At 41.4% G+C, this 25,527-nt stretch overlaps 1 protein-coding gene across 1 annotated transcript in view; it reads right to left on the reverse strand.

Annotated features, from left to right (window-relative positions):
- SHLD1 (shieldin complex subunit 1) overlaps positions 1-25,464 on the reverse strand; it is a gene marked incomplete at its 5' end in the record, with an annotated part of 56,117 nt that extends 30,653 nt beyond the window's left edge. Inside the window, 3 exons of the mRNA XM_081943867.1 lie at positions 12,514-12,672; positions 24,260-24,330; positions 25,457-25,464. Of these exons, the coding sequence (XP_081799993.1) occupies positions 12,514-12,672; positions 24,260-24,330; positions 25,457-25,464 (238 nt within the window). The remainder of the gene's footprint in view (positions 1-12,513; positions 12,673-24,259; positions 24,331-25,456) is intronic.
- Positions 25,465-25,527: the final 63 nt, after the last annotated feature.

Raw genomic sequence — 25,527 nt, forward strand, 5'->3', positions numbered from 1 at the left:
ATGGCTTCCTGCTAGCAGACAACATTAAGAAAGAGCCAAGCCAGAGGTATAACCACTGGTTCTGTTTATTATGTTCTACACACCCTAAATCCTGATACCACCATTAGACTGGAACTCAGAACAGAAGCACCAGAATCAGGAACGGAATCAGAAGTATAGTTTTCTGTCAGCTCAAGAATAGGCTCAAGAGAGGAATTTAACCAAGCCAGGCAGAAAGACTCTAAAACGGTGGGCCAATCAATATCAAGGAACTGTGGTGGCGCAGTGGCTAGAATGCAGTATTGCAGGCTAATTCAGCTCAATTCTCACCCGCTCAAGGTTGACTCAGCATTCCATCCTTCCGAGGTCAGTAAAATGAGGAGCCAGATTGTTGGGGGCAATACGCTGCCTTTGTAAATCACTGAGAGAGGGCTGTAAAGCCCTATGAAGCAGTATATAAGTCTAAGTGCTATTGCTATCTCTCACATTAAGCTGTTCTGCTGAATTGTTGTGGGTGCAAAATAGGGAAAAGAATTTGACATTTTCAATTCCTTGGAGGAAAAAAAGACATTGAAGCAACACAAACACACAAGGAAACAAATCAACAGTATATGCAGTTTTCAACTTTTCTAGCTTCTGAGCTTTCAGCTGCATATTTAGAGGTACAGAATGACAATGCACTTTTAGCATTCAAGCACTGAACAATCTCTTGACTTCTTGGTTTTTCAAACCTATTGATTGGATGGATACATCCAAAGGCACGCTGCTAAAGATTCCAGTCTTATTTAATGTTGCAAATGCTCTCTGGAGGCTGAGTCATCATCAGAATTAATCACAGGTTTTCATTTATATATTACCCTGTTCCATGTATAATCTATCCTATTCTAGAATGACTCCAATCAGTTTGCCACAAAAGGATAGCCAAAGACTGTTAGCACATGGAAACAGAGATCAACAAGTCTCTGGGGAGCTAAGGAGTTATTGTTTTTACTCTTTGTAAATTTTATTTTTGTTTTTTTGTAAGCTGCCAAAAGTCACCGAAAGTGAGTGGGCAGCCATATAAATTCTATAAACAAACTAACTAACTAGCCTGGTGATCACATGAGGAGGGTAACAGAATATCAGAAAGAGAAATGGACAAAAATGCATAGATAGCAAGTAGATGAGAGAGACTCTAAAACCCCAGGGTCTTAAACAAGGATTCACATGAGATGGGCTTCAGCAACGACCCCCCCCACCCCGGCACTATCAAAGGACTACATCATTTGGAAGAATTGCAAGCTGAACTGTGCTATGCAAAATGACAAACACTGCCAAATGAGAGTATCAAACCCATCAGTCAGGGAATCACTGCAGATGCATCTGGTCCCATAAAAAATCTGGCTAGGGATTCTGTATGTATACATATAATCTGTGGGTGATGCAAGTTGGGAGTTATAGATACGCTCTGTAGTCCAAGTAACTATTTTTAAAAAACGATTTTATGCAAAACGAGAGCCAGTTTGGTGTAGTGGTTAAACTATCAGGATAGAAATTGGGAGACTCTGAGCTCTGGTCCTGCCTTAGCCACAAAGATGATTTTAGAAGGCTACAGAATTTGATATGAGAGAACCCATTTGGTGTAGTGGTTAACTTGCTGGCCTAGAAACCAAGGAGACTGTGAGTTCTAGTCCTACTTTAGGCACAAAGCCAGCTGGGTGATCTTGGACCAGCGACTTTCTCTCAGCCCTAGAAAAAGGGAAAGGGGGGGGACTTGTCAAGAAAATGGCAAGGTTTTTGTTTATGTCTTTACGAGAACTGGACATGATTGAATAGAGGGAAAATGCAAAAGACAGAGGAAAGAAAATAATAATAATGAGAATACTCTTCCAGAATACTACCTTCCTATCTTGCCCCAAGCTTCCTATAAAACGATCACTAGACAATAACAAACCACTTGCCACTAGCCTTTATTTCATTCATGATAGCCTCCATCTGGACTTCTCAGTCTGTTCTGGAATGTGAGCTATTCAGAAAGCCTGATGTATATGTTAATATTGCAACTACTCTTTTAAAGTTATTTTAGCAATTTGGAGGTCAAAAAATATACTTTCAAAATAAAAAATAAAAAAGGAAACTAAACAAGGATATCTATCTATCTATCTATCTATCTATCTATCTATCTATCTATCTATCATCTATCTATCTATCTATCTATCTATCTATCATCTATCTATCATCTATCTATCTATCTATCTATCTATCTATCATCTATCTATCATCTATCTATCTATCTATCTATCTATCTATCTATCTATCTATCTATCTATCTATCTATCTATCTATCTAATATAGCCATCAGTCTTACCAAAGCAACCTTGTTTATACAACAAATCTAAAACAGTGAATAAATGCATATCTTTTATCATAATTATAAAACCGTTAAAAGTTTATAAAAACTGGAACACACAAGGAAAGAACAGACAAAAAGGTATTAATAACAATGGAACCACCTCACAAGTTTACCCATTCCCTGGGGTCCCCAGGCTTGCTGGCATAGCCTGGTCTTAAAAGACTTTCAGGAATTCAGAATTCAGGAATTCAGAAGTGATGCAGACAACTTCATCTCAAGGAGGGAGATTTCACAGTAAGGGCACCACTGCAGAAAAGGCCTGCTAGCTACGTGCTACCAAAAGTTCCTAACTGTTGGAACCTGTAACATGCCTTCTCTTGCTGGATCTGGTGGAATGGGAAAATAAATTTAAAAAGTAGTAGTTCTTCAAGTATAGGTAGTCCTCAACGTACGACCACAATTGAGCCCAAAATTTCTGTTGTTAAAGATTTGTTAAGTGAGTTCTGCCCCATTTTAAGACCTTTCCTGCCACAGTTGTTAAGTGAATCACTGCAGTTGATAAGTTAGTAACACGGTTGTTAAGTAAATCTGGCTTCCCCACTGACTTTGCTTGTCCAAAGGTTGTAAAGGTGATCAGATGACTGTGGGACACAGCAACATTCATAAGTATGGATCGGCTGCCAAGCATCTGGATTTTGATCATATGGTCATGGAGATCCTACAAAGGTCCTAAGTGTGAAAAATGGTCATTGGTCACTTTTTTCAGAGCTGTTGTAACTTTGAATAGCCACTAAATGAACTGCTGTAAGTCAAGGACTACCTGTCAAGGGGGCGGGAGAAAGGAGCAGTCTTTTTAATTAAAATAGCTGAGTTTCAGTAATCTTATACGTAGCAAAAGATAGTATGTTTTCAGCTTGAATAAAAATTAAATCTTCTCTTTCTTTTTTTAAAAGAATTTTATCATTTTTCAATTACAAAAAGAAACATTTATTTTAATTAAATCTTCTCTTTCGATTCTCTGTAGAATAATCAGTTATTGCTTGTCAAAGACATCAACTGCAATATATCCCCTACAATATCTTCTGCTTGATACATTTTGCTTTTGCTTTGGAAAATGTTACATAAAATATAGGTTATTTTCTATCTTTAAAAAAGACATTTCAGTTTTACAGATTAAAATTTAATTTCCTGTTTCGCTTCACAGCATTTCCATTTTTTGCTTAAGGCAATATAGAAAGTTCAGTCTTGAAGGAAGGATATCACTTATCAGAAAAGAAAAAATCTACATATAAATGAATATAAATGAATTTCTTCTTCTACAAGAACATTTTGTAAGCTTAACTGTAAAAAGTTCTTTGAAATTCTAGCCCAGATTGGTTACCTAAGACCCCTAATATTTCTTAAACTAGCATGCATGTAAATTGTTTTGTCTTTGGGTTGCAAAAGTTATCAGAAGAAAATTCTCAAAGATCTGGAACAAATAGGCTACTTTCCTAAGCTCCAATTTTTTTACCAGGTACATGGATAATAATATAAAATGGGGGAGTTCAGTTAGCACAGGGGTATCAAACTCAAGGCCTAGGGGCCAGATTTGGCCCGCCGGGTACTTAGATTTGGCCCGTGGGGCTGCCCCAGGAAATAGCCCGGGGTGCTTCTGCCAGTGAAAACGGGCTCTCAAGCTCTGTTTTCAGCTGCCACAGCCTCCTGTAAGCGTTTTCCTGGCAGAGGGTTGCAGGAGGCCGTGGCAGCCGAAAACAGAGCTTGGGAGCCCATTTTCGCTGGCAGAGTGCTCGAGCCACCACAGACAACCCCGACATGAATGACATCAAGCTGGTCCCTCCACCTCATCCCCCGCGGTCAAACATAACCCTGATGCGCCCCTCAATAAAATCAAGTTTGACACCTTTGAGTTAACACACGGGTTGCAAACAGAATAGTTTTGGACATCATAACATAGCCTTCCCTAGTAGTTGGCAGTGCTGGAGGAGTTAAATTCCAACATATCTGAAAGCACTAATTGAGAAAGGCTATACTGTTGAATGATTGATGCTGGGATAAAGGTGGGGGCACACAATCTTATTAAGAGTTACGGACTTTTCAAAATAATTTAATCATGGTATTATCCAGAAGTGCTCTATGGGCAAAAAAGAAGCAATCACTATATAGCAGATTAGTCACAGTTTTTCAGCTGTTCTCTTCCTTTCTGCATGGTCAGTTCTACAGAATAGAACTCAATCATTATGATGGAACTGAAATTAAGCAAAGAAAATGAAATAAAAAAGCAGTGAAACTTAATAAGAGAACATATTGTCGAGCATATACAGAACATCAAGTACAGATGTCAGCATCAAAGGTATCTTAGAAGTTACTCTCTATTTACAAGAACCTCAGGCACTAGAATATGAAATTATATCTGTACTGTGACTATTGCCAAATTGAAAGGCTACAGGAATTAATGGGATATTTGTTATGGAATATGGCATGCAATAGAAAAATCTGTAAAGGTAGTCTAACCAAACTGTGGCAGCAAATCTGGAGTCTCTATACCAACACCAAAGGAAATTTAACAGATTGTTCAAATTATCATATAATATCCTTAATTTCTAGCAAGCAAAATAATATTTAGGGTAATCCAACTCAGATTAGAAGCCTCCATGGAAAGAGAAATGCCAGATGTTCTAGCTCAGTGGCCTCCAATCTTTTGGGCACTAAGGACTAGTTCCATGGAAAGAGATTTTTCTATGGATCAGAGGTGGTGGTGGTGTTATGTGTGCTGCCATCCTGCGGATGGGGCTTCGCTTGTTTGTGCGGACCGGTTTCTGGCATGCTGCGGACTGGTGCTAGTCCACAGACCACGGATTGGGGATCTCTGTTCTACCTGGCTTTTAAAAAGGCCAAGCAACACATGACATTATTGCTGATGCAAGACTGAAAATTGAGAAAGCCAAAGAAAGTCACTATGTGCTTAATTGATTACAGGAAACCCTTCTGTTCTGTTGACTTTTACGGAATATACTTAGGAAAAACCGAATCTCACTGCCTCATACTATACCCAGTACAAGAAGCCGTAGTCCTAATGGAACATGGTGAGCGCAGACTGATAAAGGAGTGGGACAAGGCTGAATGCTTTCCTATCCAGACTTTATATTGACAATATACTGGAAATAGCTGCATTGAAATAAGATAGGTGTAGTTTTAAAACTGGAGGAAGAATCATCAAAAACCTGTACTACGCAGATGACACTGATCTGGTGACTGTTAATGAAAGCCAAGGAGCAGAGTGAAAAAAAAGGATCAATAATAAAGGTGGCCAATAAAGACAACAGGTACATCAATCAGCCTTAAAGTAGGGGTGAAATTCAGCAGCAGAAACATATCCTGGACAAGGTGTGTGTGTGAGAGAGAGAGAGGGAGAGGGAGAAAGTAGTGGGAGAGGGAAATATATTATATCCTTACCATTTGTGCATATGGTAATCAAGATATATGCAATGTATAAAAATAGTGTCATAGGCAGATTTAATGTTTAATCTGGGAAAGTCAGAGTTTCCAACAAAAAAATTTAATCTTAAAAATATTAAAATATTAAATCTAAACAGCATCATACCTGGAAGGCAGTATGTTGAAAATTGTGAAAGATTTCGGAATGCTGCAAAAATATATAGCAGATGCTTCTTGCAAAGGCTAATATTCCTGCTTCTTACACAGGAATCTAGAAAATCAAAATATTGTGCGGTATAAACAATTCTTTGGCAGCCCCCTAGTGGAAGCTTCTTTACATTTGATCATTTTTACAATATGGCTGATTAAAACTGTTTCTTCCCATGATTCTTCCTTTCATGTTTCCTGCCTGCAGAAGCTAGCAAGTTTTCATCTATTTCATATGAAACAAATTTGATGGACTGAATTATAACAAATGACATAATTACTTAGAAAAGATGACAGCTGTGTATGGCTGCCCTTCTTAGTTAATTAATCCCACTGAACGCAATAGGACTTACTTCTGAAGAAACTATTAGTACATAGTCCTATATACGCTTAGTTATCCTCAAAACTCTATGAACCTTCTCCTGAATAAACACGGATAAGATTGATACTCATGAAAACAAATGTTTCTTTAAACAGACTGAAGATTTGGACGATTTGGAAATATTTTACAAAATCAATACATATTTTAACGATAATAAAAATTGAGGTACACTAAAATTTATGATAACCTGTCTAATCCAAATCACTCAAATGGAAAGCAATATAAAATCCTTATACAACCGTACAGGTTGTAATTAATTTAGTAAGAATATAACCATTTAGTGGCAGTTGACTTGTTACACTGCCAGTTTGGATGAGTATGCCATGTAAGCTCAGCCAATATGGTTTGCAAACCATGGTTTACTTTTAACGTGATGGGTGAATTCAGTTATTTATTCAATAGGTCATGATTATGCAAATCTTGACTTAAGATGTGGTGTGAAAAGAATGAATGGCGTATATCTGTCTGATAAATTAAGCAAAAAATAAATTCTGTACATAAGGCAACAGTTGTCACAAATTTAACACATGACCAGAGAGTTAGAGGTAAATGAGAACAAATGCAAACCCATTAACCAAGCTTCTTAATTCAGCCTGTCTTGTGAACATGGCCTATTACACATACCAAAAAGAAACAAGAGTTTATCTCTATGGATTTGCTGGTTTCCAAAACAGGAAAGGAAGATCTATTCCAAACCAAAGCAATGTTATGAACGCTTCTGGGAGAACAATGATAGCTAATTATCTTTCAGTCTGATTGTTTCTAACAGCTGGACCTTTAAACAATCCATAGCATTGAACTTTTCTTCTTGTTTATAGATTAGAATATAATCACACAATGGCCTCATTAATTTATTAAAACAAACTGATGGAGTAGAAATCCAAGAAGATACCCATAATAACCATTTATCTGCTTCAGTAATATTGCAATAATACAGCTGAGATTTAGTGTTTTCCCACTTTATCATGTTTGTAGAGTACATGAACATGTTAGGTTGAACCAATAATGGCATCAGGCAAGCACCAAAACCACCACAGTTTAAGCACATTGATCACACATACAGACTTGCTCATATTCCTGAAGGATTCCTCTTGTCGGCATTAGCTATTCTGAGCAACACTGACCTGTCCTGCAGACCCAAAAATTGCTTGGTGATAGAATTTACTGTTGAATACTGTACTCACATCCATTGATCACCATATTTCCAAAGAGAATCAGTTTGCAAGTTTCTTGCATTGAAACTCTTCCTCTTCAACCAATCTACCACCATTTTTGCCATACAGAACTCCATGTGCCTACTTTTTCAATTTGCCATCACAATTAGCGGCAGGTGAGCTGCTAATCAAATCTTCAACCCAAACAGCAGAATCAGCTCGCCACAAATGCACTAAGCAAAACAGAAAGAATCTAATTATTTTAATGCCCCCAAATTATGCCCCCACAAAAACAATGTTTTTGAGTGAAATCTCCCAAGAACTCGGTGGCCCTCTTCACAGGATGTTCTTATTTGGGCTTGGCAAGGCAGGTGGGAGGTATGGATGTAAAGATGTGTGGGAAAAGACATTGGAAGATGGGATGAAAAAAAGATGTTGTCTAGGGAACAGTCAAATAAGAGTGAGCATAGCCCACAGCTAAACAGTGGATGGGACAAGAGCAGGGGTGAGATTCTGGTTCAGGAGAACTGGTAGCTCCAATGATCAGCTGGGAGTGAACCGTTTTGCTCCGACGATCAAGTGGGCCCGCCCGCCCCTGCACTTTACTTAGTTGCGCAGCAGATTGTTGCACCTCAGCTGTTTTCCTCCCCAGCAGTAATGCTGAAGGTAAATTTTCTCCAAACTGTGCACACGTGTGAAGCACACGATCACCAAACCAGTTGATAAACCAGTAGGATCCCACCACTGGATAAGGGGCTCAGTAGAGACCCTCCCTAGTTTCTTGGCCTGTAAAGGAGACAATGGGATAATTGTCCTTTCAGAATTATAGGGTTCTGTTAATGCAGCTTTATAATAAAGTAAAATTAGCTTATCTGTCTGTGCATCAATTTATCGGGTCATATGTGATCTACTTGGTAAAGCTGATGGAGGTTATGTGAATGCCCAAACCCAGCCAATAAGAGGACAGAGAGGATAATGTTGGTCCCAATGCATCATGAAGCTGTCTGAGCTGTCCATGTTACAGAAGCAGGATCTCATAGCACCCCATATGCTCTGAAGTAATTTTTCTGAATTATTTCAAAGTGTTGCAAACTGCCCTTACCTGAGGACTAACTGTCTTGCCACAATAAATTTATTTTTTATGTTTATAATTTTTATTAAAACATTAATTACAATAGTAAAATCTGAAACAAATTAAAAGAAAGACAAACAGAAAAAGTGGAATATACAGAGAAGAAAAAACATAGAAAATAGAAAAAAAGTAAGAATGTGATGAAGAAGAAGAAAAAAATTATTCACTCATCACATGTCCTGCATACATCACCTAAACTATTCTGGGAAGTTTACAATACTACAAACATCTCATACTTTAGAAATATAAATAACAATAAAGTTAAAAGCAGAATTTTAAAAATTAAAGAGTTAAAAAGTTTAAAAGGCAGAGAAAATGCCGTCACAATGACAACCAACTCAGATCTGCATAGCACTCCCTGACCCCCATGAAAATTGACAGAACATCATTTTGAAGGCCAGAAGACTGGGAGCCCACCTCATTTCTAGGGGTAAGATGTTCGAGGGAGCATGGGAAACAACAAGAGAAGGTTCTCTTCCTAGATCCCATCAGTCAAAATTCTTCAACGCGTGCAACACATCTCTCCTGCCTGTATTGGACAGGATGTTGTGATAGGAGAAGACAGTCCCTCAAATAACTTTGGCCCATGCATGAACGGCTTTAAAGATGACTACCAACACCTTGAATTGGACCCAGAAGCAAACTGGCATCCAATGCTGCTCATGTAGCAGAGGTGTTACATGCACAACTCTAAGGGTGCTTAAAACTGCTTGTGTTGCCGCGTGCTACACTAGTTGCAGCTTATGGATATTTTGAAAGATCGCCCATGTAGAGTGTATTGCAATAGTCCATATGGGAGATGACCAAGAAAACATTATTTATTGACATTCTGATTCTGTTTTTCAAAAGACCAAGAAAACATTGTTACTGACATTATTGATACCCGTTTTTTATTCTGTTTTTCAAAAGTGTCCTTCAGTATTTTCAGTGTTATAATATTTTGTTTCATTTCATACGCCCCAGCATATTACCGAAACTGTTAATCAGGCTTAAATAGTTTCTCCTTTAACTAAAATCTTTAGTTCCATCTAGTGTCCAATTTTTAAAATTCTGATTTTTATTTTGCCATGCTAAAGTCCAAATGGATCTATTTCCCACAGGAAGGATTCTTCATAATTAATTCTAAAATCCTATTCCAAATGCTTAATCGGTTTATAACTTATTAGGATCAAAGTCTTATTTACCTTATCTCCCATTTCATTTTTAAACTGTTAAACTTATGATTAATTGTTTTTTTCATGAAGGATTGAAGGAAAACTCACTTGATGTTTTCAAAATAAGAAATTTCTGAACATGATTTAAAAATGAAGTTTGTGAACATAGCGTCCTTTAAAAGATGTTGACTGTAGTTGTGAGCAAGATGCCTATTCCCATGGTCTCCAATGCTCAAAACCTATCAGGAATTGCTGTCTTGTTCTCTCCTTGGGAGGAGTAACTCTTTGGCATGCATACAGGCAATCTTCCATCCTCTCCCTGTCCAGAGAGAGTCTGAAGTGTAATGGAATTTATGGATGACCTTGGGGAATGAGAGGAAAAGATGCTGCCAAGAAAGAATCAGGCAACAGGCAGAAGCAACCAATGGCTTAAAGGTCAGGGAAAGAAACTTAGGAATTAATGTCCGAATGGCTCAAACATTAAAAGGCCACCTGCACTTTCAGACTTGCAAGAATCTGTTAATGTAGCTTATAGTATAATAAAATTAATTCTAGTCACGTTTCATGTCTGATTTATCTGGGAGAGCTGACATGAAGAGCCAGCCACTAGCTCTTTTTCATGGTTGTCAGCTTTTCTTTTTGCAGAGTGATTTTTAGTCCACTATTTCTTCCTCTGGAACTCTGTCACAGTAATTTTTTGCCAGAAAATAAAGCATTTCTGGCATGTTCAGACAAAATTGTTAGATGTTTACACATTTATAACAGAAAAGAAAGCACTAATGATAAGCAATGCAATCATTTGCTGTAATCCACCATTTATTTCTTTTCCAAGAGAACTATGGAAACAAATATTGACAAGCATATACTTTTAACTCCAGTTAAAGCTGTAATAGAAGTGCTGGTAGAGACAATATTCTAACTGCCCTCTTAATTAAGCAAAGAGAGAAGCAACCTAAGAGTTAAGGAGAAATTTTCTAACAGTGGGAACAATTAACCAACCGAACAGCTTCAGAAGTTGTAGATCATGGCTATCAAACTTGTGGCCCAGATGTGTCACACATGCCCATGCCTGGTTTAGCAAAGGGGGGGGAGTCACGTGACGATGCCGTGAAGATATGAGTTTGACACCCCTGTTGTAGATGTTCCATCCTTGGAGGCTTTTAAGAAGAGATTAGACGGACACTTGTCTGGCCAGTGATGGTGAACCTATGGCAACCTATGGACACTGCAAGATACAAGGTGCAGCATCTTAACTCCTATGAAGAAAACCCTTTGTGAAGGAATTTCATAATACATGAAATCATATTAACAATACAATGTCACCGGATACAGCAATTCATAATATAAAAGTCTCGTATAAAGAAAGTGTAGAATTCTGTACTCCCAGGGCAAGAGAGGCCTGAATCATTTATAAGAGTCAACAGTAGAGCATAGAGAAAGAAAACAATTTTCTTTTGATACATGCATTTAACCTCTAGAACAATTTTGAAGAAAGTTATGATGCTATGTTGGTTTTATACAAAACCTATCATAATAATCTTAACTTGTGACTTATTGAGGTCTAATACACAGTAATAAACCCAACCCACAAACCCTATATTAGGAGTTTAAGAGACAGAAGGTAATTATGTCATTTATTCTGCCTAGATAAACATGAAGTTGACAAACAATTGACAGGACATGTTTTAAAAATTGTAAACCAACACTGCATGATGCAATGCAATGCAATGAGACTTTAAAATCTGCCCCACCAATATACTATTGTCATCTCACTTTTCTTTCATTTTGGATGGTGTGTTGGACATTAACACCACCATTCCAAAAGGCCAACAGATTGGAGAAAGGCTACTATAGATTGACTAAGGTCTTGTTTATTTAGCCAAAGTTTAGTGAATAAATCACAAATAATGAATACTCTGAAACATAGCCCCATGATTTACAAACTACCACAGCTGGGTTTACACGATATATTAAGTCACGAAAAAAATATGCCTTTGCTTTTGTGTGCTGGGTGAACCCAGCCATTGTTGGCTCTAGATTTTCTTTATTCAGAAGTGTTGACAACAGATTGCTGTTGTTCAATTTCCTTTTTAAAAAAAGGAATTGACAGATGTGAACAAGGACAGAGACTAACATGCCTGAGTATTGCGGAATCAAGCACATTTCCCCTTTTTATACAGCAAGCTGTTGAAATGTCTTCCTTTTTTATGTGTTATGTGATGTGGGAACCCAACCAGTATCAATATTCTACCTCCCCCGCCACACTTCAAATAAGCACAATTGTTTTTAACAAGCAAATAGTTCAGACAGCATATGGTCATTTGTATGTGTTATTCTTCCGCTCATTTCCAAATGTAATTATGTTCTAAAACTCATTTTTAAGCGGCAAGTAATATTAGTTACCCAGAGCGCACAGATAAAACAGCCCCTTCTGAGAAATACTGAAATGATAGAATTACACAGGTAAAAAAAGCCTGGTGAAAGACAGCAACAACAAGGTTGCTCTCAAGCCAGCGTGGGAGTTTGTGAAAGACAACATCATTCTGGACAATGCTGCTAATCTGAAGCCTGAACTAAAAAGCACTGTGAGATCAATGCTTAATAAGGCAAATAGCGACATATGCCCATGAGTTCCTACTTTTAATTGGAATTTTTTTCACTAGACTTGTAGGCACAAGCCGCTTCCTTTGCCTGGGTCACCTTTTAGTGAGTGCAAGAATAGTAACAGCTTTTACCTGCGTCAACTGCTGGTAGCATTAAATCAAATGCTTCATCTTCCCCAGGGTTCGGCTTCAATAGAAAGTGTTCTGGAGTTATATCATCAGGCAAGTCCAGCAAGCTGCTTTCCTCAGATTTGGAACTTGAGGCTGTTTGGCATTCATTCCGTTCCATCACTGAAGCAGAGACAAAAAGTTTTGTTTTATTTTGAAATGTCTATTTCATTTTCCGGGTTAGGTATTTATTTATTTATTTATTTGATTTGATTTCTAGACCGCCCCCTCTCCCCAAAGGGACTCGGGGCGGTGTACAGGTACCAAATTAAAAACCTTACAAATAATCATAAATATAGTTAAAATTGAATTAAACTTTAAACCCTTGTACAAATTTATAAAAATTAAAAACTTAGCCTAAGACCAAAATTTAAAAATACAGACTGAGGTGGGAGAGCTGGAATTAGGCCAAGCCGGCTAGATTAAACAGGTGGGTTTTGAGCTTCTTACGGAAGGAGCGGAGGTCCGTGGTTGTTCTAATATCAGGGGGAAGGTCATTCCAGAGGGTCAGGCCCATCACAGAGAAGGCCCTTCCCCTGGACGTCGCCCACTGGCACAGCCTAGTGGACGGCACCCGGAGGAGTCCCTCTCTGTGTGAGCGAATTGGCCGAAGGTATCGAAGTGCTTGAATGCACTAATATCACAGATTAAAACAAATCACACTGAAAATGACCGTTGTCTTACCTGAACGGTCGTTCTCATGGCGCTGCGGAGAGTACAAGGATGGGTTAACACAGCCTGTTTGCCCATGGACTGAGTAGATTTTTCCCCTCTGGCCACGCCTCCTTTGCCTCTTCTGGCTCAGTTTTAAAAACGAGGTCTTGTCCGACGAAGACGTCCTCAGCTCACACCTGTGTAAAGATACAATCTCGGAGCTAAACAATCACCCTGGGTGGGTCTTGTACTCTCCGCAGTGCCATGAGAACGACCGTTCAGGTAAGACAACGGTCATTCTCCATAGCGCTGCTTGGAGAGTCCAAGGATGGGACATGCCCAAGCTATTGTGTCCCAGGGCGGGAAGAAGTGACATTGTCCGGAGCCTCAATAACCTTCTGTAATACTCTACGGCCAAAAGAGGCTTCGGCAGAGGCAAAGGAATCGATCTTGTAGTTTCTAATGAAAGCCGTGGGAGACGCCCACGTGGCCGCTCTGCAAATGTCCAGAATAGATGCTTGAGTCGCCCAGGCCGCGGTCGTGGCCGCACTTCTGGTGGAATGTGCCGTTACACGAGGTGGAACCGGCTTGCCCTGAAGGTCATATGTCATCTTAATGCAAGCTCGCAGCCACCGACCTATGGTTGAAGATGACACCTTGCGACCCAGCGAGCCTGGTTGAAAAGACACAAAGAAGGCCTTGGAGTGCCTGATGTCCTTAGTTCGTTTCAGGTAAATGCGGACTGCCCTTCGCACGTCCAATTTGTGCCACCTGCGCTCCTTGGAGTGTTGAGGGCTGGGACAGAAATTCGGGAGGATAACCTCCTGAGACCTGTGAAAATGAGAATTCACCTTCGGCATGAAGGCGGGGTCTAACCGTAGGATGACCCTGTCTGGGTGGATGATGCACAGCTCTTCCTTGGCCGAGAAGGCCGCAATCTCAGATACCCTTCTGACTGAGGTAATGGCTATGAGGAAGGCAGTCTTAAGAGTCAGATGTCGAAGAGATACCTTCCTCAAAGGTTCGAAGGGAGCCGCTGTCAATGCCTGCAGGACAAAGGGTAGGTTCCAGGTCGGGTACCTGTGCACCACCTGGGGTCGGATGTTGTAGGCCCCCTTCAAGAAGCTCTTGACCTGAGGATGGTGACTCAGGGATTGAAGTTGGTGTCTGGCTAAGATGGTGGATAATGCAGCAACCTGGCGCATGAGAGTGGCTGGTGCCAGTCCTTTGTCCAAGCCCTCTTGTAGGAAGTCCAATAACTGAGGGATGGACGCTTCCACACTGTCAATGTCCCATTTGCTGCACCAGGAAGAAAAGGCAGCCCAAGTCGCGTCATAAATGCGAGTAGTGGCCGGACGTCTGGAAGCTTGGATGGTTTTAATGACGTTGTCTGAGAGGCTCTGGTCCTTCAGGAGCTGCCCCTCAAGTGCCAGACGGCTAACTGCAACCACTGGGGCTCTGGATGGTTGATGGCCCCTTGACGCAAGGATACCTGGTCTGGAGGAATTCTCCACGGTTGCTCCACAGACAGATCGACCAGGTCCGCGAACCAGGATCTCCTGGGCCAATGTGGAGCCACCAGAATGAGCTCCGCCCCCTCCTTCAGCAGCTTGTAGATCACCTGCGGGATCAGAGGGAGGGGCGGAAACGCGTATAGAAGCCCTGGAGGCCAGCTGGACCTCAGGGCATCCGTCCCCTCCGCTTGTGCTGACTTGTAGCGGGAGAAGAACCGCTGGAGCTGTGTGTTTGCCGCCGAGGCAAACAGGTCGACCTGTGGGAGACCAAACCTCCTTACCACCTGTGCGAACAGGTCCGGATGAAGTTGCCACTCCGAGTTGTCGATGGTCTGACGGCTCAACCAATCCGCACTCACATTGCTGGTTCCGGAGATGTGATCCGCCCTCAGCGACGCTAAGTGGATCTCTGCCCATCGTCCTATGGCCTCCGCCTCTGTCATGAGTCTTTTGGAGTGGGTCCCTCCTTGTTGGTTCACGTGAGCCTTTGTGGCCACATTGTCGGTCAGTAGCAGAACGTGGTGCCCCTTCAGCTGTTCTGCAAATCTCTTCAGCGCAAGCCAGGCTGCCCTGAGTTCTAGCCAATTGATGCTCCGGGCTGCCTCCGCGCTGGACCACCTGCCTTGCGCCAGCTGACCTTGGCAATGCGCCCCCCAACCGTAGAGACTGGCGTCGGTCGTTACCACGATCCTGTCGGGTTCTCTGAATAGGCAGCCCTTCTCCACTGCTCGAGACTGCCACCAACTCAGAGACCGAGTCACTCTTGATGGGATGCGAACTTTCCTGGTGGAGTTGCTGATCTTTGCTCTTTGCATTGGAAGCAAGAACCATTGCAGTTCCCTTGCATGAAGACGTGCCCAGGGAACTATGTTGAGGCAAGAAATCATGATCCCTAACAGTTGGGATAGCTGCACTACCTGCCAGGACCTGTTCCTGCGACACGACCGGATCCTGCTCCTGAGGTTGCGGATTCTTTCCGGAGACAGGGACACCTGGCAAGATACTGAGTCTATTATGGCGCCCAGGTGTTGTATGCGTGTGGCAGGAGTCAGGTTGCTTTTTTCCATGTTTACGGAAAAACCGTGGTCCTGTAAGGTGTGAACTGTGACGTTTACATCTCTCACCGCTTGCTGCTGAGTCCTTGAGTGGATGATGATGTCGTCCAGATAGCACTCCAGGCGGACTGGAAGCTTGCGCAGGTGGGCCCCCACAGCTGCAAGAAGCTTCGTGAACATTCTGGGTGCAGAAGAAAGTCCGAACGGAAGCGCCCTGTATTGGAAGTGCTTTCCGTTGTAACACAAGCGCAGGAACTTCCTGTGTGCAGGATGGATGGGCACATGCAGGTACGCCTCCTTGAGATCGATGGAGGTGAGCAGATCCCCTTGTCGCATGCAGCTTAGGATCGACTGAAGAGACTGCATTTTGAAGCGCTTGTAGGCCAGATGTCTGTTCAGGCGCTTCAGATCTAAAATGGCCCTCCACCCCCCTGAATTCTTGGGGACCAGGAAGAGAATGGAATAGAACCCCCTCCCTTCCTGTTCTGGAGGAACTGCCTCTATTGCGTTGATCTGCAGAAGATGATCTATCTCTGCCTGCATGAGAGCCCTCTTTACAGGGTTCTTGGATAGTGGGCAGCGAACAAAGGTCCGCGGAGGAGAGGATAGAAACTCCAAGGTTAGACCCCTCCTGATGGTATTTAAGACCCACTTGTCCGAGGTTGATTCCTCCCAACGGTCTGCATAGAATTGCAGGCGGCCCCCGATGGGAGGAGACCCCAGACGGTCACTTCCCACGTCTAAACTGACGGTTGTGGGATCCCCCACGAAAGGGCTTCCGAAAGGACCCCTGATTGGATTGTCTGCCCCTGGAAGAAAAGTTGTTTCGTTCCTGGGACCTGTCAGAGGACTGGTTAAACTGTCTTTGGGAGGAATATGAAGAGGAGGAGGCCTGGGCGCCTTCCTGTGCCCGAAAGGCCTGTTTCCTGAACGAGCCCTGACCTTTCCTGTCATGCTTCCTGAAGGTGGAAGGAAGGACCTTCCTCTTATCCTTTGTCTCAATTAGGAATTTCTCTAGGGAATCCCCAAAGAGGTTCTCTCCCTTGAATGGAGCTGAAGCCAGCTTCCACTTAGCCTTCATGTCCGCCTGCCAGTGTCGAAGCCAAAGCAGGCGGCGAGAAGTGATGTTGGACGCTAGTGCCCTGGAGGCGAATTTCGCTGCATGCAGAGATGCATCAGAGGCATATTCCACAGCCGTAATGATCTTGTTAAGATCATGTCGCCAACGAGATGCTTCAGATGGGGGCTGAGATCTGAGTTGGCGCAGCCATAATAGGGATGCCCTCGTAAAGAACGAGGCAGAAGTGGAGGCTTTGATCGCCCAGGCAGCCGCCTGGTGCGTTTTGAGACAAGCCTTTTCTGCCCTCTTATCCTCTGCCCTTAACCCTTCTAATAACTCGGCCGGGAGATTAGAATTAGAGGTCAGAGAGACCACAGGGGCATCCACTTCTGGAGGCTTCAATACATCCTCCAGCCTAGGTTCTAAGGGATACAGTGATTTGTCTGCGCCACTGGGGTTGGCCAGGGTACCTGGCTGTGCCCATTGGCGCTGGATAACCTCCATGAACATGTCAGGGACTGGTATCAGTTCTGGGTCAGGGGTTGTTTCGCTGAACAGCCCTGCCATGAGGTCCTGGGAAGTAGAGGGGACTTCCTTGTCCTTAGGTTTGGCACCAAGCTCAGTAGAGGCTCTGGCCTTGTGTAAGATGGACTTGAATAAGGATGGCTTAAAGAGACCAGTGAAGGAGGGCTTGTCTGGAGGCATATCCTCATCCTCCGAGAGAGCAAAGTCCTCAGCAGTCTCCTCCTCCCACGTAGACACCTCTGTGGTGATAGAAGTGCCCGGGGAATCGAGTACTCTGGTCCTCTTTTCCCCCAGGGGGCGAGCAGGCCTAGAGGCCTTGCCACCCCTGCCTTCCTGTAGCCTCATGGCTTCTACCACACCCTGGGAAATAGCCTGCGTGATGAGATCCCTCATTTCTGCTGACATAGCTGGGCCCTTGTCCTCTACAGGCCTGGATTGGTCATAGGCCTGTCCCCTGGCACCCCTAGGAGGATCTCTCTGATCCTCTGCGTGAAAACAGCATTGAAAGGAGGGGATATCCTCCCTGACTGAAGAGCTAGGAGAACCTGGGTAACCCAGAGAGGCTGCAGGGGATCCTGACATGGAATCCCTATCACAGAAGGATGGGGATCTATCCCCCATTTCCTCCCCCTGCTCTATCTCCCTCTGGATGGGTGGGGAAGGAACTGGCCCAGCCTCACTTGGTAAGGGTGCAGAGGGAACCTGGGGCCTAGCAGACTTGTCCTTTAGGGAGTCCTGCCCCTTGTCCCCTTGAATTTTGGGGGCCTTGCTCCCAGCTGAAGAGTGGGAAGCTTTCCCCCCAGCGCCCTTGTTTCCCTTTCTCCCCTGGCCTGAGGAATCTGGCCTACTGCGCTTTGCAGATGGCCCTGCCAGCTCCTCCCTTCGCTCCAAACCTTCATCAGCCATCCTTGGTTGATCTTGAGTCGAAGAGGTCGCTGCTGAGGGAAGGGCAGTGGACGCTGGCCCGACGGCTCCAGAAGCGTCTGCAGATTCAGTTGGGAGGCTGGATCAGGCACCAGGACACTCCTTGCCACTTCCCCTTAGTTGGCTGGGGAACTTCAAGCTTGCTGGAGACCCAGGCAAGCCCTCGCAATCCTCTGCGGCTGTCTGCTTGAGGTGGAGAGCTCTGCTGCTTGCTGCTGCTTCCGGACAGTAAAAAAGTCTCAAAAAAATGGCCGCCGGTTCTTCTGCGCGCCAAAAGCCTCACTTAAGGGCCAGGCGCTTCCCATTGGCTGCAGCCGAAAAGCGCGCCAAAGCAGCGCTTTTCAAAATGGCCGCCGCTCTCCCGATCGGCAAAAGACGCCGTTTGGAGAAGCAAGGGCTTTTTTAAAAGCCTCTCCTCCAAAACGACCAGGGAAACACGGGGATTGCCGTCCTTCCCTGCGCTCGCCAGCAGACGCCGGACAAGCGGCCTCGCTTGTTCCCCCAGCTGCGACTAAGCAGCTGTGGAACCGATCGCTGCCTCAGCCTTACTTTAGTAAATCCTCTTCTTGGTAAAAAATAGAAAAAAGGAAAATAAAAAGTCAAAATAATAAAACCTGGGGAAAAATCCTAATAACAACTAAATATCAACACATAAAATACTCTAAATTTACTATTGGAGAACCCAGCCTATTTGCTCAAAGCTGAGGGTTCCCCAAAACTCGTCCTATCGGGCGGACTGAGTTTTTAAAAACTGAGCCAGAAGAGGCAAAGGAGGCGTGGCCAGAGGGGAAAAATCTACTCAGTCCATGGGCAAACAGGCTGTGTTAACCCATCCTTGGACTCTCCAAGCAGCGCTATGGAGAACGCTTCAACACAAAATAAATTGCAGATATTTAACAAATCTGTAACTGTAAGTTCAATATCTATGATCAAACCAAGGGTACAAAGACTTACAAAACATTTTTTAAGGATAATACCTTGAAAATCTGGTCTCGCTATCCCAATCTAATTTCCCAATCACCACCACCAGTAATGGTTCATTTAACACGGAATTCTTGTGTCCTAAAACCTAAAATCATAGCACATTTGTAGCTGGTCTAATGGTTAAGACACTAGGCCAGGAATTGGAAGACCATGAGTTCAAGTCCCATCTTAGCGATGAAAGCTAGGTGACTTTGGGCTAGCCGCTAGTCACTCTCTCTCAGCCCAACTCACCTCACAAGATGGTTGCTTTGGGAAAATAGAAGGAGGAAAGAATACTTTGTGGGTTTCCCCCCTTGAATTATTTATAAAAATAATAAAGGCAGTCTACAAACAAACAAACAAGCAAACAAACCACAAAGGCAATGATTTTCATGTTTGCAGTATATCACTCACATATTCATTCTTGAAAAGTGAAAGCAATGATTCCCTGATCCCGTTCAAGCATATGTTTTATGTTCAACTAGGAAAATTACAACCCTTTAAGTATCAAAAACAGATACTCAGGCTGGAAACATATTCAGCAATCTCCACCCTACAGTTAGTGAGTAAAATGAAAAAAATTATACAGGGTTCTTTTTAATTAAAAAGTCTAAAGATTGTATCCTAGGACTGAATACAAGCAAAGCTAGTTTTCTGCCACGAAGTCATGGCACGCCCAGCCCTAAGGGGAAAAATCAAAAACTGAACAATAGATCTACCTATTCCACAATACCTGCTTTATTCCTCTGATTTGTTCTGCATCTGAGATGCAGCAGGTAAGACCCCATCCTATCTCCATATTTTATTTCCATACATGCCTATTTAGCTCTTTGTACATAAAATGGGGAGGGGGGGGAGATATTTTTCACTCAGGCTCCATAATGGCTTGAACCAATTCTGACTACCATTTGTCATTTAAATATCTTTCATTACTGTATCAGCTTCTTAAGATGGGCAAAACATTCCACAAGATCTACATACAATTTAAATATGGAATCATGGAAAATGCAAAACCATTTAATAACATTAGATTTTTGTTTCCAAGAGGGAGAGAAGTCGGCCTATTAACAAGAAACCAGCCAACCAGTGGAATACAAAGATAAATCATTGATAGTTCCTCATCTCAGACTTATGAACAAAAAGACGCAGCACAAGAGGAGAAGAATATAATATATTTAGGCACTAATTCTTAGTTATAAATATAATATAGGTGCTTAATTCTAATAAGAATGAAACAAACTTGTTGCAATGGCTCTTTTGTGATTAATGTAATTTTCTAAGTTGGTCTTCCTAGAAAGCCTACTCTAATTGCTATTCTAATTCAGAATAGCAATAGCATTTATATACCACTTCATAGTGCTTTCACAGCCCTCTCTAAGAGGTTTACAGAGTCAGCCTATTGCCCCCAACAATCTGGGTCCTCATTTTACCCATCTTGGAAGGATGAAAGGCTGAGTCAACCTTGAGCCGGTGAGATTTGAACTGCCGAACTGGAGCTAGCAGTCAGCTGAAGTAGCCTGGAGTACTGCACTCTAACCACTGCACCACTTCAGCTCTTCATCTTAATTTGTTCCATGTATTTTTTTCTAAAATAAGTATGAAAAATAGTAACCCTCTGGTGAGGTTTGGGAGGGTGGGAAGAATACATTCTTTATCATAAAACACAAGTCTTGTGGTGGCTTCCAGTAAATTTATGACTACAAGGTGCAATGATTAACCTATAAAGCGTTTTAGGGCTTGGTACTTGGGATACTGCAGGATTACCTCCCTCAGGTAGAACCAACCAATCCAGTGTGTTTGTCTTCAGCCGGAAGGGTAAAGATCCCACAAAAGTGAAATTAGGGGAGAAGGAATCAAAACTCTGTTTTTTAGCTCGTGCTCCAGCCTAATGGAGTGGCATTCCCCCAAAGACCCAGAGACTATCTTCTTTAAGGCTAATCAGGAAGTTGCAACTGAACTTTCCAACAGAGGCTATTCTATGAATAAATTTCAAAAAAAATCCCAGAGCATCTTTAAACGTAATTTATTAAAAGTGCATTAGAAATAAAGCTTGATTACATCTAGCTAAATTTAAGCTAATCTTTAAAAAAAATTCATGGAAATGTTTAAGACGGAAGGTTAAAAAGATTGTATAAAGAGAAGCAACAAATCCTTGGAAGAAAGTGTTTATTTTTATTTTATTAATCTTTATTTTATTAAATTTCCTACCACTAAAGCCTAGTTGGAGCAGCAATGATCGTCATTTGTGGGCAAAGGATTTAATGCAGCAAGTCACCATGACTCTTACCAGAGAGATATTTTAATGGCTGTCCTAAAAATACAGGTCAAACCTTTACAGCAATCAACAGATGGTCTCATCAGATGAACACTGTTCTTTTTCCAGGAATACAGATCTATTGCTAACAGTTTAGGATGTGTTCTTCTCATGTATTACATCTGAATTACTCACTTGTTTGGATAAGCAGGAATACAGTATATTCAGTATACTCAGCACAATATGTGGAACATTTCAACATTCTAGATCAGGGGTGGGGAACTGTGGCTCTTTTGCGACTTGTGGACTTCAACTCCCAGAATTCCAGAACCAACATAGCTGCCTCAGGAATTCTGGGAGTTGAAGTCCACAAGTCGCAAAAGAGCCACAGTTCCCCACCCCTGTTCTAGATTTTTCATTCTAGTCTTCCCCTATGGAATGTGCATAGTTCTGGTTTTCCACTTTACTTTTATGGTCAGTATTCTATCACCAATGAGCATGAGTGGCCCCAAGTGGCCTATTCTTAAAAACACTCCAGCCAATCTTTCTTTCCCCTTAAAAAACTACCATTCTTCATCAGATAATAGCACTCCCTCGCCTACAGATTAGAAAAGATACATGCAAAACAACAACAAAAGAAGAAGAGGAGGGAGGAGGAGGAGGAGGAGGAAGAGGAGGAGGAAAAAATCACGAAATACCGTGACCTGGCCATCGAAATTACCCGATTATGGATGAAGCATGTAACAGTGATACCCATTGTCATTGGGGCACTTGGCCCCACATCCAAGAATTTTATAAGATACATCAACAAATTGCAGCTTCCTGCAATAACACCAGCGGACTGCCAAAACTGAGCTACTCGAAACATCTTATATTTTAAGAAGGTACTTGGTTGATACTTAGGACGCTGGCAGTAAACCGTATCAACCATTACGGTAGCACCACTCACTGGTATTTGTAATGCATTTTTGAATATTCAGTTGGTTGAGTTTCATGTTTAACGAATAAAGTATAATGATAATGATAATAATAATAATGATAATAATAATAATAATAATAATAATAATAATAATAATAATAATAATAATAATAATAATAATAATAAAGGCCGCACTGCTTGGATCCGCACACATATTACGAAAATACGTTAGGACGTCCTAGGCCCCTGGTGGGGCCCAACTAGTAATTAATGCCAAATCCGGCGAAACAACTGGCCATTGTGATACAATTCTGTTGATGCAATAATAATAATGTATAAATAATAATACCAATAGGAAAAGCTAGTAGAAAGATGAGAAGGATAATAATACAGTCATATCACATTGGAAAATATATTTAGACATAAGATGGTACGGTGGGAATTAGGTGTTCAGCAGAGTGATGGCACGAGTGGAAAAACTGTCTCTGTGTCTAGTTGTTTTAGCATGCAGTGCCCTGTAATGATGTCCCGAGAGGAGGAATTGAATTTATGTCCAGGATGTGAGAGGGTCTGTAGATACTTTCTCAGCCCTCTTTCTGACCTGTGAAATATACAGGTCCTCAACAGAAGGCAGGCTGGTTGTAACTGTTTTTTCTGTACTAATTATCTGTTGGGATTCTGTATCTGTCCTGTTAGGTTGCTGAACACTAATAGAAGGACAAATGATACACTAGATAATTCCTCTATCAAGAAGAGTGCCTGAAGCACTCTTAACTTTCTGAGTTGATGGAGGAAGAACACTCATTGCTGTGTCTTTTTAATGATGGTTCTAATGTTAGGTACCCATTTCAAATCCTGGGAGATTATAGACCCCCAAAACTTGAAGAACTCTACTGTTGATACTGTGCTGTCTAATATACCGGTAGTAAGAAGTGGTCGAATAGGAGGGCTCTTCCTAAAATCTACTCTCATCTCTATAGTTTTAAGCATGTTCAGCTCTAAATTGTTCCGGATACACCACAGGGTTAGTTGTTCAATTTCACTCATCACCATCTCAAATGAAACCAATGATTGTTGTATCTGCTGATTAGGCCTTAATTTATCATGTTGAATAATTGTTGATTGTTGACTAGGCCTTAATTTATCATTTCATTTTACTCCTATATCACCAAAGCTGTATAATTTTTGGCAGTTTACAATCCTAAGAATATAACAATGTTTAAAAGTAACAACAAAAATTCAACCCTATAGCCTTAAATAGTGATAGACATTATATAAAGATGATTTGCAAGTAATCCTCAATTTATGACAATTGAGCCCAAAATTTCTGTTAAGTGAGATATTTAAGTAAGTTTTGCCCCATTGAACAACCTTTTTTGCCACAGTTATTAAGTGAATTGCTGCAGTTGATTAGTTAGTAACCCAGTTAAGTGAATCTGGCTTCCCCATTGACTTCGCTTAGAAGAATCAACATTTCACTTCTACCCTAAAATGTATTGGAATACAGGTGACACGTGGCTATAACTACTTTTATCTGCCCGAATCAAGTTACTGCATTCCATTGCATTGTAGTTTTTAAGTAGTGTCCAAAAATGTGGTGCAGTGGTCTTTCCTAGTGTTGGTGAGAAAAAAATGCTGAACATATTTGAAAATCTTTATATATAACTTTATAAAGGAGGAGACTTTACATTTCAATGCACTTTTAACTTGAAATTATGTGTTAATGTGATAAGCAATTCCAATATTGTACTCAAAATCTATTCTGTCACCAATTACATTTTTTTACAACTTTTATGACATTGATGTGTTTCCTACTCTTTTTATAGAAGGCTGCTGACTTACCCTTCTTTGCATGATATTCAGTCATTAGCTTCATATTATCTGTTTTCATATTACATATCTGGTTACCAGATCTACAGAGCAAAGGCAAGGTTAAAATCATTGAACTTCCATATAAAAGAGCCTGGAAGAGGAAAAACCAAATTGTTCTTTCCGGATGAAGAAAGATACTCTTTATGTTATGGCAAATGAACTTCCAGAAAGGCATCCAGATCTCATTTTTCAATGAGACACAATAGTGCTGAGAAAAACAACTGATAAATTGTGCTCATTTAGGCCAAAAAGTATGTGAGTTTATCACAAGAATGAGATTAAAAGGAATATCAGGAATCCTAGATTTTAACAATTTTTAAGCCTTCAGCTTCAGTACTTACCTAGCTTGTCATTTTTAATTTAAATGCATTACAAGGTTTGAATGCTGAAAGCATTTGTAAATAAATGCAATAAGGTAACAGACTTGTTTACATCCTGTCCATTTGCCCTTTCAATTATTTCTAGCCATTAAAGTAAATGGAACAAGAATAGAAGAAGCAAAACAAGCAACAATTTAAAAAAAACTTAGCCCAAATATTTATCTGGGGTTAGCAAGCAGATGAGCTGGCAGAAGCCTAAATGAGAGTTGATGATCTAAAAGGGGCCCTCGTCTGACATTGCAAAGATCACTCTGACATTTCAACAATCCCTCTGGGCAACAGCCAAGGAGAAACATATTAGCTGCATGCTTTAACAGCCGTCATACAAATACCCCTTCTAAGAAACGTGGTCACCTTCATTAGAACAAAATAAAGAGAATGAATACAACTTTCCTTTCTGAAGCATTTGCAAATCTCCCATCAAAATATGACAGAAACAAATCCATAAAAATACAACCATGAAAACAAATGTACTGTTTATCAAGTAAAGATAAGTGCATTGGTTATTTTTTTTAAAAAAAAATGATCCTTATTTTCTAAAAGAAACAGAGATGCATTGCCACAGCCCCTACAAAGAAAAGAATGATCCACTGTTTCAGCTACAGCTGGAAAGAAGCAGGCTCACAGCAGCAATACAAAAGCTGAGAGTTTATTCAACACCTTAATGAACTGTCCTGTATAATACTGTATAAAACATTTTAGGCTATGAAACCTGATAGTAAAAAAAAAAGACAAATAAAAAGTGCCAGAACCACTGGCTGCATAAGTGAATTCTCGTTATTTTTACCTTCCCATGGAACCCCATTAAGTTCTCATTGAATGCTGGGTTCTGCAGAACACAATTTTAAAAGCCCAACC

This window comes from Natrix helvetica (assembly GCF_964273705.1).
Source record: "Natrix helvetica genome assembly, chromosome: 2".
Lineage (NCBI taxonomy): Eukaryota > Metazoa > Chordata > Lepidosauria > Squamata > Natricidae > Natrix > Natrix helvetica.